This window comes from Macrosteles quadrilineatus, unplaced genomic scaffold (genome assembly GCF_028750875.1).
Source record: "Macrosteles quadrilineatus isolate MER2022 unplaced genomic scaffold, UCM_ALF_1.0 Scaffold_4__1_contigs__length_99947679, whole genome shotgun sequence".
Classification (NCBI taxonomy): Eukaryota; Metazoa; Arthropoda; class Insecta; order Hemiptera; family Cicadellidae; genus Macrosteles; species Macrosteles quadrilineatus.
In genome coordinates this window covers 83,777,270-83,796,974 of record NW_026542597.1, presented here as the reverse complement: position 1 = coordinate 83,796,974, position 19,705 = coordinate 83,777,270, and the positions used below count along the sequence as shown (strand labels likewise).

At 35.5% G+C, this 19,705-nt stretch overlaps 1 protein-coding gene and 1 long non-coding RNA gene across 3 annotated transcripts in view; one reads left to right on the top strand and one right to left on the bottom strand.

The window, feature by feature from the left end:
- The window catches only part of LOC128993281 (DNA mismatch repair protein Msh6-like), a 32,868-nt gene extending 31,729 nt beyond the window's left edge, over positions 1 to 1,139 (bottom strand). Inside the window, exon 1 of the mRNA XM_054417072.1 lies at positions 621 to 1,139. Within this exon, the coding sequence (XP_054273047.1) occupies positions 621 to 849 (229 nt within the window). The 5' untranslated portion in view covers positions 850 to 1,139. The remainder of the gene's footprint in view (positions 1 to 620) is intronic.
- A 764-nt stretch (positions 1,140 to 1,903) lies between these two features.
- Positions 1,904 to 7,642, top strand: LOC128992091 (uncharacterized). Of its 2 annotated transcripts, XR_008490691.1 has the most exons (4): positions 1,904 to 2,127; positions 3,017 to 3,235; positions 5,781 to 5,919; positions 7,190 to 7,642. It is a non-coding gene; the product is annotated as an uncharacterized LOC128992091 (long non-coding RNA). The 2 variants fall into 2 exon arrangements; XR_008490690.1 differs by lacking the exon at positions 7,190 to 7,642 and having other exon boundaries at positions 5,781 to 6,561.
- Positions 7,643 to 19,705: the final 12,063 nt, after the last annotated feature.

The following is a 19,705-nucleotide window of genomic DNA, read 5'->3' as shown; positions in this document are numbered from 1 at the left end:
TGTAGGTGGCTCAAATCAACTACGACAATTTTGATGAAAATCCTGGCTACAAATTTAACATGGGGATGGAATGTCTAAGTAGTCAAAGGTTTCATCTTAAGTTATCTAGAGATGGATAGTTATCTGCATTGACAGACCTAAGCTTGATTGTCAGGTAACTTAACTTAAGCCTATGTTTTGCGTTTCATGCTGCTGACAAGATAAGTTATTGTAGGTAACACTGAATGTGTTTAATGACCAATGAGAAAACTGAATCTGATGTCTTCAAATAAATATATGGGCTAGTGAATGAAAAGATCGGGGAGCGAGCTGGTGTAGTGGTTAGAACACGGGACATCGGTCCCTGGGGTCCCAGGTTCAAATCCCGCCAAATCACCAATGGATTTTTGTTAAGTTATAATGCCGCAACCCCTAGGTCTAGCCTGAAGTTATGTGAAAAACAATCCCAGGCTAGTGCCTAGCGTCTTAGGAAAAAATACTATTAGTATTAAAGGATTAGACCAAAAATGTTCCCTTTGAAATTAGGAGATATTCCGATAAATTAAAAGGGTAACTTACACCTTTTACGAGATCAATTAGGCCTAGTTAATCATATCGGTAAGTTACTTGGCTTAAGTTACCTGATTTCTGCTTTTTAGCCGATCTATTAACAGGTGTTTTAGAGGAGCTTCCATTCTTTTTCCCATTTATAGATGAATTTGGTGTAGTCTTATTTTCTTTTTCGTTCTCTTCAAATTTTCGTTTACTTGCAGGAGTTTTCGGAGTTTCAGTGGGTTTTGTGCTAGGGCTGCTTTTTGACGCTGATCCAGGTGGCTTCGAAAAATAGTTGAACAGAGTATTTTTGGACATTGTAGGGTTTTGAAAACTGGCTTTATAACATGTAATGTTAGACTTAGATCTTGTAAAGAATGAGTTAGCCTACTCAAATAAATATCAAGTGGTCTGGTAATACATAACCTTAATGTCTGCAGTTGATAGGCACTAGGTCTATTAAAAGAATGTTGAACTAAGTTACTAATAGAATAGTATAGAATTAATAGAAAAAATTACAACATTACCGGTATCGTATGACAAACTGTAATTTAAAATAGACGAATATCAAAATACCAATTTTATATCACTTCACTTTGTTTCCTAATTTGAGTTCGACTCCACCTATTGAGTACTCATGAGTACAAAGTAATCATCAAAAGTAACTGATACTCGAGAGTACCAGTACCGGTAGTAATCAGTATTTCGATGTACTCATTTAGCCCATCTCTATCCACCACCACCTGGTCCTGGTAGTCTAGTCTGCAGTCTGCTCTGCTGCTGCTCTGGCTCCTTTAGAAAAAAATACGAATCTGGCGGGAAATTGGAGATACTTATTTCCGTAGAGTAAAAAATCTTTAATCATTTGGTAGTTCGGTGGATATTGTGCTTGCCTTTTACCCCCAGTAGCATAGATTAATTCCATATTCTCTCAATGATTATTAATATTGCTACGCGTAACCATGTATTAATCTATGTTTGCATATTCTATATTATGAATGATCACACGAAAGATTTCGTCGTTCAAAGGCTGTTCTTAGTGCCCTTGACGGGTGGGTTCCATAATATCGACAACCGTAGAAATTGATCGAAACTGAATTATTCCCAGTTTGTCGACACTGGAATATTCCCACTTAACCGACATCCCAAATAACCGACGTCGCAAATGATCGACACCACAAATTGTCGACATCCCATATTGTCGACAATGAAATAGTTTCACTATGTCGACACTGAAATAGTCCCAGTATATCGACAAGCTCCCGTTCTTTGGAGCTACTCTTGAAAAGGAGTTGTTCTAATTCATCGTTCAGTTCCTCAACTCAAGAGTCGCAATATTTGATTCCGGGCGTATTCCGAATTCCGACGGACATCTTCAAGCTGACCATTTAAGTTATTTATTGACTAAAAACTTTTAAGTATATTGTAAATATTTATCTTTTTTATTTCTTTCCTTGTTTACAATAAAATAGATGACTCGAGTGTTACAAACAATAGTTTTTAAGGAATAATGTGAAATAAGTTAATTTTTATAGGGTAAATAACTTAATCAACATGATAACTTAATAACATTAGTCCTACCATACACTAACTTAGGTAAGTCACCAACAAGAACCTACAGCTTATTCGTAGGCTAATTCTGGATCATCAAGCAACATTGTAGCAAATGTTTGGATAGGCACTATCCCTAGGCTATTAGGATTGTCTCTTTTTCCCACTGACCCAGTGTCAACTTTAAGAATTTGTTTAGGTTATGTAAAAATATTTGGCTGCACTTTAGTTTATGTCCTACATTCATTCAAATGAAATATATTAATACATAGACTATTTAATATTTTCAATATTTTATTCCGTTAGTTAGGTTAGGTTTTACCCTAACATTAACCAAAATTGATATAGGCCTAAGTTTATTGAATGAAATAATCAATATGACTGGGACAGGTGGCGTTGTCCTGTAATCCAGAGAGCTACTAGGAGGTCACGAATTGTGGATATTTATAGGCTTGCACTGTGGATGCGATACTCCCTGGTGTGGATTAACGTCCGCACGAGTGAGTACTACGACTATCCGCAGTACTATCCTGATAATTAGACCAATTCGTATATACCAAGGCAATAATGTGGTTCGGATTCCACTATAAACTGTAGGTCCCTTAGTTGCCATTAGCTGTATGGGCTATTAATTAACAGCTGTGTCTAAGGAATGTCAGCCTTAGTCACTAACGAGACTACAAGATCGCGCCACTCATCCTGATCCTACACTCATTTCCATTCATACTTGGCTTAAAATACTTACGGTACCTACTTTGTATGGTCGCCAAGTAATAAGAAAGAAAGTTTAAAGAAATATATTCATTGGAATGAGTGTAGGACGTAAAATTATGTGCTGTCAAATATTCTAGAGCTGTTTGTATTCATGGTGTAAGACTAGACTTGGATTATAGAACTTAATTCATTGCTCATGACATCAATGTTAATTTTATAGATGATCCTGCAGCAAAGGCTGTAATTTGACCTGAACCCAAATTGGTCTCTATTTTAAATATTGTCTTGAACCAATAAGTTAAGAGGACTAACCTTTCTGGACGACATTGCCATCGACATCACTGCAGATGAGAGAGAAAGAGAGACCAGAGTTGTGGACCCTGGAGGCAATTACCATACTGCCGATAATGTTACTTGGTCTAACCATAACTTAAGTGAGGTGAGTCAACATTCTTTCCCCTTTGTGATAGGTTCTAGGCTATGTTTGTTAACTAAGTTATTCAAAGTTCAAATCGGTACTTTGGTAAGTATTATCCGGAGGCTACAGATAGGCTATACAGCGCTTTGCGGCGGTTATGTTAGGTTGGGTTATCATAAATGAAAGGAACATTTTTATGTCCTAGGCCTACTGTCCATATTTGGGTGGGTTCCATTTTATCGACAACCATAGAAACTGATCCAAACTGAATCATTTGCATTTAGTGTTGAACAGAGTTTGAACAACTAATTATTTATATGTTTTATGTTAACTTTAGAGAAAATATAATGTGTAACACAAGTGCAAACTGCCTTTGCTGCACTCGAGAAACTTTCCACACTCGCCTACGGCTTGTGCGTAAACATTTCTCTTATGTGTAGCAAAGTCCCACTTCGCCCACTAAGTTACCTACACAAATAAACTATTATTAATAGTTTTTTGTGGAACATAAGGATAATTAATTAATCTTTATGCAAATTTATAGTTTTTTATAAAAATTTAAAACTAGGCCCCTACTTAAAATGTATTTGGATACATCTCGAAACATGTTGTTTGGAAATGTCTTAATTAGGCTAGAGCTTGCATTTTTGCAAATTGGGAAATAACAAATAATTAATGTTTAACACGTTCGCTACCGAGCGAGGCACATATGCGTTGGTCCGGTCACTCCTACAGACCAAAAGGAATGATCATGATGTTGCTTACAGACCAAGTGATATAGGAATAACATTGCCAACAGACCAAAAGAGAAATATCGTTTAAATGGACGAATTGACTTCATATTAACCTTAAGTGAATTAGTAAGCAATAAATATTGTTTTTATTTATCGTTTTGAGCAAATTTTAAAAACGCTGCATGTATGCGTCGGTCAGTCTATTTAATGAAATCTATATAATTAATACGCTACATGAAACTTTGTCGGTTGAACTCCTCCGCCATTTCTTAACTGATTTTATCCATTGATGTCTCATTGGAAAGAGCGTGTCGCGTATATTTGCAAACTGGCCTTACATTTTTGAAAAAGTCCCTTGGGCTCTGCCCCAGGGGCTTTGAAAGTTCCCATGTTATTCTTATGAAGAACATAATTGTTTACATTTTGATCATCTGTATAATTTAATTGCTGTTATTTATTTATTTACTATTTGAGTTTGTGTAAACATAACCCCCAAGATGGATCATGTTAGTATGGTTCTATCTTAAATTTGTGTATTTATCGTTGTTTTGTGTCGCTATGACGGATCGTGTTAGCACGATTGTAACTTAAATTTGTGCATTTATCGTTGTTCGTTGTTTTGTGTAGCTATAATTTGTTTATTTGTTTTTTCTTTTAAATGCCTTCGACGCGACGACAACGAAACATAGACAGGAGGCGTAATCGTGATAACGACCGCAGCTACTTATATCCAATTCCAATCCACAGTGGTGCGTAATAGGCTTAAATCATCACAGTCAGCACCTGACCTTGGACAATCTCTACTATTAGGCTACAAATGGGCCCTAACACTATCCCAAAACGACTTTTCGTTCCCAATTGGCCCTCTATCAATGACCTGTGTTGCCTGTACAGCGAGGCATTTTGAGAAGGAGAAAACCGGCCGGAATGCTTTAGGTTTATCAATAACGAAGATAAACATGGTCTGAGTTACACACCGGTAATCTTTGAGTTGACTCTTTTAAACTCATTGTAAATATGACTGTTATTCGTTTTGAAATAACTCCTGTAATACATTGCAATTGCTCGAATTCGAGCAACATGTACACTAGTCTAGATAAAAAGATTACCTACATTTTCGTTTCAATAGACCAGGCGACACACGTTTAAGCGTCATTGTTTTTAAATTGTTGTAAATTTGGTTGTTTCAAGCTTTTACACAAACAAATAAAGAAACTCCACCACTCGCCAAAACTGCAAAGGTTATAACGTTTACATCTGTTCTGATATGTCGCGGAATGCACAATGTAAACAACAATGTTGCCAACTGTTGTGTGACGTAACCAATCGTCATATCCACAGACCAAGCGATGCACATTTGCGGCAGATATCCCTCTAGACCGATACGATAAAATCAGGGCTTTAAAATAGACCGTTGCTAAGAAATACGCTGATTAATAACATTGAACACCGACGCAAGTGTGCGTCGTTAGTCTATTTCAATGTGATCAGCTGACGCAAATATGCGTCGGTGGTCTCGTGAGAAACGAGTCTACGCACAATTGCGTCGCTGGTCTATGCGAACGTAAATTCCATATAATTGTGGTAGCGAACAAGTTAAACCAATTTATTTTGTCTAAACCAAATTATTGTTACAAATTCTAATATTTGTACTAACTTGACCCAGATTTGCTCAAACATTTTCCTATTAGCTGTACCTATTTTAATATCGCAAATAGGCTATAGAAAGGAGTGTACACACTTATTATTATTTTTTATTATTTTAGTATTATTTTTTGGACTAAAATTATTTGTATAGGCCTAACACTATTTTTTGCAATATTTCTGTACAGAACTGAAGCCTACCAGTAAAATGGGGGCGTTGTAATTAATATCCTCCGACATTGGAGAATACAGGGGAGAGGTGTCAGAGGAAGAGGAGATGGAGGATGGGGCGAAGTAAAGACTAAGATTGAAGAGAACTAACTAATGGTAAGTTTTGCCATTTACTTATAAATCCAGGGCCGTGTCCATTGCCCCCAAGCCTATGTCGCATAACCCTCCTGAATTACTAGTATTTAACCAGCATTTTAACTCGAGAGGCGCTCAAAAATTTGCTTTTGTTTTTTAGGAAATGTAGGCTATATTTTTTGACACCATAATTATAATTGTTCTGAATATGTCATAGTTTTTACATTTGGTAAGTACTGAAACAACAATAATTTTAAGACAAATGGAAAAGCCCCTGTCAACAGAAGCAGTTGAAACAAGTATAAAAATTCTCATACATCAATAAGGTATTTAGTACAAGCGTGGTTCAATAAGACCTTAGAAGAATATAGTATAACACAATTTTTGTGATAAATTTGATTTATTTTGCTATAATCTCCTTTTATTTAGCTCTATACACTTATCTTAAAGTTTCTCCAACCTCGTTCAAATTATGTCCAAATAAATAGTACCCTACAAACTTGAAAAGCCTTCAAAATACTCTTCTGTTTCAGTGATGACCAGCTCCATGGCAACTAAAAATGTCTGCACGTAGGCCTTGAAGCGCCCCTATCCCCACCACCTTCCGCCAGTCACTCGCCCGACAGGGCAGCAAAGAAAACTGTCAGATAATTTTGCCACACTCTGTACATTATATTTTGTCCTATACAAAATGGGTTTAATATGGGTCGGCACTTATATATTGATCCAAACGATTACTGCAATTGTGGCAAAATTAAACGATATTGTCCTCGGTAATGACCAAATCGTGATTGCAGGGTCATCATCTTCATCTCCCAAGGTCGCCAGTGGTTAAAATTGTGGGCATCCTCGGAGCAATCGTGAACATCTTTCGCGGTTGCGAGGCCTGATTATCGTCACCCGCGATCGCTGGTAGTCGTAAATTTCGATCACGCAATCTTTGCAGACGCTTTCGGCTATCATGAGAATACAAGAAAAACTTGGCTTATTGTACCCCTAATTCTAACAGATTGTGGGAAAATTAATTTTCCAAGAGAAAAAGCATTCTTTTGAGGCCCCAAGTGAGTCCCCTTCCCAGGCCGAAGCCCTTGGCAATGGCAGTGTCCACTGTTAGGGGAATACGGCCCTGATTTTGGAGGCCTATGTTGGTGTGGGGCCTAGTGCAAACCGTCCCCCCCCCCCTCAGTACGCCACTGAGTAGCCTACATTAAATAATGATAGAAGTATGCATAAAAAGACTCTTTGTTCAGAATACTGTTTTTAATATTAATTTTTGTTCTGTTATATCCAGGCCTGATGACAGGGTGGATGGCGATGGAGGCATGGAGGTTGGGGGAGAGGAGGCTGAAGAAGTGGAGACAAATCAGTTTGGATCCATTATGTTGATTAGTTTAACATTTATTTTGAACATCAGTATTTACATTTTTTCTCATTTAGATTATTAAATTAAGATAATTTTATTGTTTTTATGAAGATGTTTTCTTACATTTTTAATATTTGTTTGTACTTCTGCCTGGTAAAAAAAATTCTGTTTATTATGTTTGTTAAAATGATTACTTTCACTAACTGACCTTGTCTTGGGTAACAAAAGATATATCTTGATATTTAACTAGCAGGGTGCCTGTTCTATGGGCGGGGATTGTATAAGTCAGTAGAAACCTTCTTATATTTCGATACTTGGTAAATTAAATCATTTCCAACTTTATATAGTATAGATCGCTATTCCTGTATTGATGTACTGAAATGAATAAAATTATATAAGAAATGAAATGTTGTTTATTTATATATGTTGATGACACACTATTAAAAAGGCATAACAATATTCTAAAGTTTATAACAGCTAATGTTTGTGTTTTTATTAATGATTTATTGTGACTTTTGAGTGATTGAAGGATTTGTGATTTGGTTTTAAGGAGATTGATGTACCTAATTTTTTTAAATCTATATATCTATACTTATTTAATACGCAAGCAGATTTTTTGTGACAATTACTCCTCCGAAACTACTGAACTGATTGCCATGTCTTTGGTGTCATTGGAAAGAGCGTATCATGAAGTTGTGCAGGAAACTTTTTTAGGGAAATAATTAGAGAGTGAGGCCCTGGGGCCCTTTAAAGTTTTGTATTTCTCCATAAGATTAACATGGGAAACAAAGATTGTTATGAAACTCCAGCTGTTGTCAGAAATGCTGTTCTGCTATTTATTTAATTTAATTTGTTTACAAGGAGAATTGTTTCTTAGTGCCATGTGGTCAATAAGTTATACTTTTGCATATATTTTAAATGATATACACTATATAAAATTATGGTACTGTAATACAATAAGAGATATTCACTTAAATAATCAATAAGTACGATTGAGCCTTTGCCTATATGTTGCCTGGTAAGTGTGTTGTATTTTCCAGTATATTATAGTATCTTAAAGTAAAACCAAATTATTCTTTTCTGCATTCTTACCCCGTAGCGAAGCACGGGCAGAGCAACTAGTATTTATTAAATACGCAAGCAGGTTTTTTGTGACAATTACTTCTCCGAAATTACTGAACCGATTGACATGTTTTTGGTGTCATTGGAAAGAGCATAACGTGAAGTTGTGCAAGAAACTTTCTTTTTAGGGAAATAATTAGAGAGTGAGGACCTGGGGCCCTTTAAAGTTTCGTATTTCTCCATAAGACTAACATGGGAAACAAACATTGTTATGAAACTCCAAATGTTGTCAGAAATTTAAAGTGAGAAGAAGAACATATGTTAATTGTAAAATTGTGACAGAGAGGTTATGCAGAAAATCAGGTATAGTTCGGCCGCTTAGAAAACGACCTGCGCGCTAATGCTAAACCAATGCTGGAGGAGGTCGTTTTCTAAGCGGCCGACCTATAGTTAATGGTTATTTGGTGCTATTAAAATAAAGACTGAAATTTGTAAATGTACTGGCGACAATGGGTGATACCACGCAAACTACATTATCATTGACAAAGACCAACATGGAGAACCTATTGCGACTGTAAGTGGGAAACATTTCTACAACACACTAAAAGTCCATGGTGGAAGGAAAAAACATAGGTGTGCTATTCCCGTCATATTCTGACGTCACTTGTATTGCAAACACCTGATTGTAAAGATCAAATCTGTAACCGTTTCTGTTCTAATATCGGTGATAACAGTTACAGTAATTCCTTTTACCTACGACCTTTTTTAAAGTAGCCGTTTCAGTAAAGTCCTTTAATACGCCAACAGCTGATCTTGTGTCTTTGTTTTTGTGTCAAATACTGCGTGGATAAAGATTACATAAAAATTTTTAGAGCCAGTGGGGGGATTCCTTAGAGAGTTATTTTAACGCCATATAGTTGTTAGCACTCACCGATATATGGTCTTTATCACCATGCAAAATTTGAAAATGATTACTTCAGCCGTCTTGGAGGAGATTGCGTATTACGAAATGCATAAGAGTCGACGTATAAGAGCTTCGCTCAATGAGTTATACGATTTTAGATTTTTTTAACATAGGGTAGGTAAGGTGTTTACATATTTCCAGCACAAAGAACCATTTTGAACAATATTTTTGAAGATTTTCAGTGTTTGTTCTTGTGTCTGATTAACATGGATATGGATGTCACTGAAATAGCCACCCTGGAAAATATACCACACAAACTGACCTTGTGAAAATAGGGTTAGGAAAGTAAAAAACTGTCATTGTTAGTGTCAGCCCAGTTTTCTGGCAAGTCAAACTAGCCTATAACTGAATAAGTTACACACACTTACCATGGTTGGAATATGCAGGCAACCTTGTGTTTGCATTGAACAGTATGACAGAACAAAAACCAATAACTTTGTGGTAATGCAAACATCATCTATACAGTAATGAGAATTAAGAATCAAAGATTCATAATTATAATTAATAATTCAGTAATAGAGTAAACAAACAAACAATAAATCTTCATAAATACAATTAGAGTTTTGTCTGCAAATTGCTCAGAATTATATATTAAAAAGTTTTTTATTAGCTCGCTTGTTTCTTGTCTGGTACAAATTTTGGGGGTAGCGGATTTCTACCCCCGGATATTTACCCCCATGAAAAAACGCCTACGTCATTTTGACGTCACGAGGGGCGGGGCCCATACACGGTCGAGAAACAGCCCGTGACTGGAAATTTACCCCCAATATTAAACAATCAACATGTAATTGTTTGATTATAAAGTGATTTGCCATGGCACGGAAATCTACCCCCAGAAATCCACCCTTGGACATTTACCCCCGGATATCTACCCCCAGACATTTACCCCCAGATATCTACCCCCGGATATCTACCGCCGGAAATCTACCCCCAGTGGTTAAAAATGACACCTAAATCAGTTACAGCTTAATGAATCGGGAAGATAGATGACATTAAACAAGACAACGACATATCACATGCTTAATAGAGGGTAATTATTAAACGAAGAGCCATTGATTATTTTTATAAACCAATTACTAAAATCAACTACAACAATGAATATTGGCCGATACGTAGTGTAGCACGGGGGTAGAATTCCGGGGTCGGACTTTTATGATTTGACCACTGGGGGTACATTTCTTGGGGTAGATTTCTGGGGGTAGATGTCCGGGGGTAGATGTCTGGGGGTAAATGTCTGGGGGTAGATGTCCGGGGGTAGATGTCCGGGGGTAGATGTCTGGGGGTAGATGTCCGGGGGTAGATGTCTGGGTGTAGATTTCCGGGGGTAAAGTTCCGGTGTCAGGTTTATTAGCATTTTGATTAATTTCAACTGTTAAGTAAACCGTGAAATGCGAGTTGATTGAATAAATAATAATTTATCCATCCTAAAAGTTCGCGGCCGGAAATTTACCCCCATACATGTGACGTCAAAGTGACGTAGGCGTTTTTTCATGGGGGTAAATATCCGGGGGTAGAAATCCGGCGACCCAAATTTTGCAATCAATTTTATACTAAGTTCCCGATGAGCTAGAGCCTTGAAATTTGAAACATAGCTCCCAAATGGATGACAATGCAATATTATATCATTTAATTTTCACATTTCCCTTGGCTACGCCCCATGGCTTTCCAAATTTTCCATGTTTACATTTTGAAAGAATGTAAATATATCAATTAATTTAAGTCATCTGTAAATTTTTTTTATACTAAATAATATAATTAACAATTTTGATATGGAAAAATAATAAAACATTTGCTATTTAAATTAATAAATAACTGGTACTCCAGCCCCATCTTCAAACTCTCTAAAAGGGTCCTCCACTTCTTCCTTGTCCTCCTTAATAGCGTGAGTATTTCAATTAGTTACCTTAGCATTTAGTCGGGTCTTTTAAACTCATCGAAAATTATGACTGTTATTACTGTAGTTTTAAAATAACTCCTGCATAATACCGGTACTTGACAATTGCTCGATTTCGAGCAACAGGTACACTAGTTCCTGTTGAAATTACTGTTCAAAAGTTAATGAAACTTTTGAGATTTTACCTATTAAATAGGCCTACCACTATCATCGCTTACCTATGATAAAGGTTGTTGACAAGCTAATGGGAGAAAGTATGTGTCAGATTGCCGATACCGTTTATTTTGCATTTATGAAAACAGCTAATTTGAACTAAGCAGCAAAAAAAAAAACTGTGATACGCAATGAGAAATGTCAAAGTAGGATTGTGTTATCTTTACGTTTCTAATTTCATGAATAATTTGTGATATTTTGTGATTTTTTATAATTTTTTTCTCTATTGTTTAGGTGAAGTGGTAGAACATAATGGCTATGTTTATGTAAACTGTAAATTTAAAGAAGCAAATTTTATCAAACTGTGTCCTTCCCCATTGCATACACAAAGCTTGAGTATAACTCTTGAGTATATATGTCTATACTCCTTTTATCCATGGTATAACTACAATAAGCATTTTATACTTATATGCCAACCCCATAAGAAGGACGGGTACTCTGCTAGTAGATTGGTATATTTATAGTTAGTAGGTAGGCCATACATTCAATCTAATAATACATAATTATATGAAAAGAAACTCAAATAAACCTTAGATTTCCTACATGCCTCTGTCTTAATCTGATATAGACGCTTGAAATAGATTTAACATCCAAACACATTAAAAACTGGAAAATAAATTATAAATATGTGGAGATTATAAATACTTAAGATTTAAAACGAAAAACGTTGGGTGCATGCAATTGATAATAATACATTAGTTCAATAGGTGAAGGTAATTGCAAATTTGTGTATTTTTACATTTCATACATTAAAGAAGCCGAAACAACTCAAACAAGTCTTATCTCAATTGCTGTCTATCTCTCCAGCAGTATACAATGCCCGAGCGGAAATGCCGGAAATGCCATTGATATCATAAAGGCTCCTCCAACGATGTGAGCCTCCCAACGGCTACAGTTGCGGTCAACCTAGTACTGTACTTTTATGATTCAAATTGTCTAGGTAGGTCAATGCGGAACTTTGGCACGTTATTAAAATAATACTTGTACTGTAATAATCATTTCAAATATGTATAAATAACAAATCAAAAATTATTTGATAGTTTACTTTACTTCAAACAGAGACATATATTAATAACGTAATTAATTATTGGTTTTCAACCGAAATATTAATTTAGGCCTAAACAACCTTAGGACGTTGACCCCCCCTCCTTTCGAGGGTGCGTTTTAACTGCGAGGCGCAGTTCGTATAAGGACCGTTTCCCGACTGTACAACAGAAAACATATACTAACTGGGGCCCATTTGATAATGAAGTACATAATATTATTAGTAAATCAGCTGATCGCCCAATGCAAATCTAATGGAAATTACAAGTTGTTGTAACTTGTAATTTGTAGTGTATTATGAAATGGGCTACGCAGGATTAAATCCTGTACGCAGGATGAGCATGTATTGTATATGTGACGACGTCTTAACTTGACAGGAGACAGGACTAGTGAGTGGTGAGAATAAAAACTACACCCAAGTCCAAGTCTATATGACTGTTATTCATTGGCACAGAAGTACGATATGAACTGACGCGACGTGACAAAGGAAAAATCAAACTTACACTGTAACGGATATACCTCCCTTTGGAGTTAGAAAGTGTCTTCCCAACAAACAGATATTTTTTCAAATAAAATCATAGATTAATCTGCATTACACTGAAATCACGGAAGTGTTTGAAAAGAAAAGATTCGCCAATACAATTTTAATACTATTTAAACGTTCTTCCAAAGGAAGAGATACCAGATAGCTTAATAACAACTCCGATGACGTAATGTATGGGAAATAATTTATTGAATGATCAACCATAATTGATATCTTACTCAATTAATATCATTATTGTTTTTACACTTACTAATCTTTAAACAATGCTAAATGCTCGAAATATGTATAATTTCACTCAATTTTTCGCAGTTAAGTTAGATAAATTAGCGTAAGCTTGAAAGTAACCGTCGATTTCGACGGGTTTTTTAGTTTAAAATATTAGTAAGATATACTATATTTAATTATTAATGTCCTTGCCGTACCAGTTTAATTCAGACTTAGAGGGGTTTCCTTTGCAAATCATCATAAAGTTAAGTCCATGTTTCCTACAAAATAGTAGCACTTCGTCTAACATTCTTGTTCATTGTTTGTGGAAATCTTCATATTGGTGCTGTAGGTGTTCCTCATTATATAGGTTGATGACGATAGTACTGTACTTTTTTATCTCTGTTTCTTCTACTTGGTAGCGTTCTATGATTTTGCTATGTTTCCATGGTTAACAAATCGGTTCTTTCAATGATTTCTCAAGAAATGCAGTACTATGTCAGTTCATTTTTCTTATTTGGCAAAATAAATAAAATTGTCCAGGCTTTCTCGAATTTTTACATTGTAATATGTACGAATGTAAATTTAGGCTAAATAGTAAATATTTAATTTCAACAAAATCAGTAAATGTACCCAATGCGTTTCATTGAATTGAAAACTAAATAACAGCAATTAAAATATACAGCTGATCAAAATGTAACAATTATGTTCTTCATAAGGATAACATGGGATCTTTAACAGCCACTTGGGCAGAGCCCAAGAGACTTTTTCAAAAATGTAAGGCCAGTTTGCAAATCTACGCGACACGCACTTTCCAATGAGACGTCAAAGGGTAAAATCAGTTAAGAAATGGCGGAGGAGTTCAACCGACAAAGTTTCATGTAGCGTATTAATTATATGGCGTTTGAAGTGCTAGCTTAGCAGATTCGGATCGATATAATAGAGATTGATGATATATACCCATGAGTTCACAGTGTGTAAAAATGTAAGGCCAGTTTGCAAATCTACGTGACACGCTCTTTCCAATGAGACGTCAATGGATAAAATCGGTTAAGAAATGGTGGCGACAAAGTTTCATTTAGCGTATTAATTATATAGATTTTAAATCCATTTTGTGCTTATTTTTGAACCTATTTTAATTTATAAATACATTCTTTTTTTAAGCTCTACAAAACGGTTTAAAAATAAACGAGGTGTTAGCCCGTCCTACGTACGGGAATTCTGTAGTCAGTTAAAACCATGTACAATTCAGATCAGTTACACATATAAAGACAAAGTTTCTTGCAGTTTTAATGTGAAAAATCATCTTGTAAACAAATGTTGTGTGACCAAATATGTTTTTATTCCATCATAGGCCTATACGATATGCATTTTAAATCCGATAATTTTACAATGAAACAGCAATTCTGCAATTTTTACGATGTGAAAAACGTTGAAGTGAGATTTGTAGCCGATTCGCACAGACGCACACTGATTAAAAGTAGCACAGTAGAGAGAGTAATAGTCATAATTGAGAAGTGTATGTACTAGTACCTAGTCAACGATACCACCTTCCATAGCATACCTGCCTCTTCCATAATTATTATCGGCTGCACTTTACTTGACAAAAGCTGAATGTTTACAGCTGTTATGTTAAGCAAATTATTTTATGCCAAAAGCTAGTTTAGAATCTTAGCGTCGGCTGCTAGACTTTTTAAAAATTAAAACTTAATTTCTAAAAAAACTGGGACCCTAAACTAAAATTATGGCTTCGACATTCCCTAGTTCTCAAAATTATCTTTCTTTCAACACAAAAATCATGAAAATCCGTCGAGTGGTTGATTCAAAATCGTGAAATAAAAAAACATAGTTTCGTTTTAATATTATAGATAGATTGCAAACTTTTTGTTTTAGGGGAAAAAATTGAAAACCCCCATTTTTACCCCATAAAACCCCCCGTAAACCCCTGTTCCCATGGTCCGATTATGCTGGTTCGCGAACTCGATCGAATAAACGTAGGTTTACACGTTTTTACCAAATTTCATCTACATGGGATCATTTTTGCTCGAGTTATCGCGCTAACGGCTACATATATACAGGGTTATCAACTCAAGGAGGCTACCATTGGGATATCGGAAACGGTAAGAATTAGTGAAAACTTTAAATGGGGGACATTCCTTTATTTTTTGTGGCAGTTCAAAATATGAGTTTATATTTTGAAAATGGCGGCCAACTTTGAAATTTCTCATGGAACACCCTTTCATATTTTCGGATAAAACATGCAATTTAAAAACTTTTTTACTCTTGAAATTTTTTCGATAAACCCACTCGTTTAGGAGTTACAGCCTATGGAAAAGAGACTTCCGGTGTACATTTTACATCATGTAGCTCCTAAACAAGTAGGCTTATAGCGAGAATGCGAAGAGTAAATAAGTCAAGTCTTAAAATTGCATCCACATTCCAAAAAGACCATAAAATTAGTTAAAAATATTAATTCCAAAATAGCGACAACCTTGAAAAGTGGAAAGCTGTGCATTTTATGGTCTTTATGGAATGTGGATGCAATTTGTTATTCTGTGTTCGCTGGTATTAACAGGAAAAAGTTGGATCAACAATTAAAATTGTCAACTGATCAGTTGATTAGTTGACGTTCGAAGAATTCCAATTTTACTTCTTTTCTCTCAATCCTTGAACCTCATTGGTCCGTTGCCTGTGTTGTTATGAGAAAAACTATGCTGTTGTGAAATGAAACTGCTGTTATGAAAGTAAAGAGCTGTTAAGTGAAACTTTTCAATTCTAAGAACTGAACTGAAATGGCTACTTTAAAAAACTGTCGTATTTAAAACTGTAGTAGGTAAAAACATTTTGGTGAATGTTCCATATAGGTAATACCATAGAATAACCAACACAAGTAGACTTCTCATCCCATTGTAAATTTTGAAGCACGTTTTTCGTGTCTAGTTCATTTACGTGACACAAAGGCGCTAGTGTCGATGAAACTTTGTTTCCATTATTTTAGAGTTAATTTCTTGATTTGTGCTTTACTGTTTGGTTATATAACTAGGGGACAAGTTATTGTTTATGATTAGATCGTATTATTTGGTTAAACGAGGTTTTAAATGGCTGTAATAACGTGAAACAAATTGTAAACAAAACACGACCTCTACATAAACCGTACAGAACTAACAATAAAATTGTCTTCAGCTGTTCCATAAGGATGAGAAATCTACTAGGGGAGTATGTTTTATCTATGGTAATACGCTATTAATTAGCGAAAAAATCTCTCATGGCAAAAATAATACGATCCTGATGAAATTTGTACAAACGTGTCGTGTAAACCTACAACGAATGAGTCCGCGAACCAACACAATTGGAATACGCGAAAATGAGTTTATGAGGGTAATAAGAATAAGGTAAAGATTTTTAAATGGGCATAATGAGTGAATTTCCAAACAAAATTTAAAATGTTAACCAATTGTAAATAGCTTATGTATGGCATGCAGAAGGAATTTTGTATATATTTTATGTATTTCTGCAATTGACGTAAACAATATGCATAACTTATGTAAATCTGGTTAAATAAATCACTTATGACTTTAGAGTAAAATACCCCCGCCGCAGCAAACCTGCATAATAAGCGAATTTCCATTTGCCTAACTGGATTTACACTAAAATGTCTCCTTTAAAATATCACGTAAACTATCGCACGTAACTCGTCCAAAATGTGTGTACCGGACTCGTATGGTAATCCCGTACTCGACTTCCCCACACTCGTCCGGTAAACCAAGGCCCCACTAGAAAAAAAAACCCACTAGAAAAAAACAGGCCATGCTGCAGCACGGGCAGCGCAACACTACGTCACAGTGGTGGATAGTTGTACTAAACTCTTACCATTAAAATCTTACAAACAGCCAGCTTGTTTATTTACCTAAAACATATGGGAATGGCAATGGCAATGAATTTATCAATGAAATCTATCCACTAGTGTGACGTCATGGATCCTGCAGCATGGCCTGGGTAAACACACTCATTTTCAGGACTAGTAACGTAATATACTATTACCGTGTACTTAGTCAGCTGTTGAAATAAACAGCTAATTTCAGCGGCCTATTTTATTTTCAGAAAAAAAAATCGAATTTATGTTCTGTCCTAAATAAATTGTGCCGCACGAAAATCCCGTACTCGGCTACGCCTTCGATAAAACACCTTACCGCTTACCGGGCTAGTAACGTAATACAGTAGGCATATACTATTATTTTCTTTATACCTACTGCATTTAGATAAGGTGTTTAAGTTTCTTAAGCAGCCATTCACAGTTTACAGGTGGTTCTGATGTGTGTTTCTAAATACTGCAACAACTCTATGATTTATTTTAAATACCCCCCGCAGCAAACCTGCAGAATAAACGAATTTCCATTTGCTTGATTGGATTTACATTATCTCCTTAAAATATCACAAAATTATTCCCTATTTCAATATTGCATTAGTTTAACAAGTACTTAGGTATGTTGTAACAGGGAGGGTTTTAAAGGGTTTTTTTGTAATATTATTACATATAGGTAGTTTAGTATGAAATAAATGCATTTTCAAATTTTGATCAAAAGATGTTCATAAACAAGCTAACTACAACAGTTTACTTATTCTCCATAAGAATAACATAGGTTGTTCAAAGGTTTATTGCGGACATTTTCCATCACGAATGTAAAAAACAATACACAACGTTTCATACGGATTTTAGGGATTTTAATAACAATAACATAGGGATTTTAAATTTAAAACTGTTTGAGTTTTCTCCGTAACCATTAGGCGCATAATAATGCTTCAATATACTAAATAATTTGTTTTTAAGCTCTACAAAATAGTTTAGAAAGAAATTATTGCAAAATTTTATGACGTCATTGCTTTTAATGGATCGCCATATTGGCAATGGAGGTTAACAAAAGAATCAAAGCATCTGCAGAGGCAAATTAACGCAGTTTTTTTTCATTTCCTCATTTCCGGTGTAAGTTGCTGATACAAATGTACTACAACTCATTTAATATTTCAAAGTGTAACAATGAACAACGTAAAATTGTTATTTGGGTTAATCTTTTTTAACACTAAGCTAGCAAGTTAAATGAAAAAAAAACTATGTACTATATCATTATAATTTCAAATATATGTATGATTGAAAAAACTTGGATGGATACCATAATCATCCTCTGTCAAAGTTTGGCCTAGGTAGCACGTTTTAACTACCTTCTTACACGAAAAAAAACAGTCAATAAATCATAATACAAGTGCGACAAATGTCAAATTATTTTAAGCCTTCAAACGGCAGAACACATATTATATACACAAGATAGTTGAGATAGCATTGACAAATTTGAAGGAGAAGGAGACTGCAAGCGCCGTGAATAGAAGTCGTTCGGAGTTTAAAAAAGAACGACTCTCATTATACTCAACCGATCTGTTCAGCAAGAACTGTTCACCTTCAATTTGAATCTCCCGCTCTTTGTCGATCTGTTTTGCTTGTCGACATTTTGCGTGTCGATAAAGTGGGAAAATTTACACAACCGTCCCACATAACAGACATCCCACATAACCGACATCCCACTTTACAGACATCCCATATTACCGACACTGTCGACATTTTGAGTTGTCGACAAAGTGGGACTATTTCAGTGTCGATCTTTTGGGATGTCGATAAACTGGGACCCCACGCCCTTGACCATTAGCTCTAAATAAAATGGTCCTAGTAGTTGAAGAACAAACTTATCTCAGTCGGAAACAATATTATCATCTAATTCAATCAATACCTATATTTAAAAAAATTTGATTCTGTTATGTTCAATAGCATTAAAAAGGTAATAGGTTTACCAACAGGGTGCAGCACTATTATTTTTAAAATTTATGACAACGGATAATTTGCAACGAAAAGGTGAGTGAGCGTAGCGAACAAACTTCAACCTGGAGGCGAGTTAGCGTAGCGAACAAGCTAAACCTGAAGGCAAGTGAGCGCAGCGAACGAGCTCCAACCTAAAGGTGAGTAAGCGTAGCAAACGAACTTCAACCAGGACGTGATAGAGCGATGCGAACGAGCTTATCTTGAAAATGAACGAGCACTTGACATAAAACCACATTAGGACAGGACGACGTCTGTCGGGCCAGCTAGTTATCATATAAATAAACGGTATCAGCATTCTGACACATACTTTCTCCCATAAGTTTGTCAACAACCTTTATCATGTGTAAGCGGTGAGAGTAAATATACGGAAACAATTTTGTTCAGAATTTAAAGGACTATTTTTATCAAAATCGTTCGGGGAAAATCCGATTTTTCCGTTATTTTATGGGAAAATCCCCATTAAAAATCTAAATTTCTAAAAAATGAAAAAACTATCAAAATGGTAAGGACCATAACTAGTGCAGTAAAAATAAGAGAAAAATTCCATGAACCTAAAAAAAATTAGCACAACCGGGGAATTTGGTACAGATGTTGGGTGTACCTTCCTTTTGAACATACTAAAAGTCCCCTAAAATTGAAGCTGTGCTACGGCC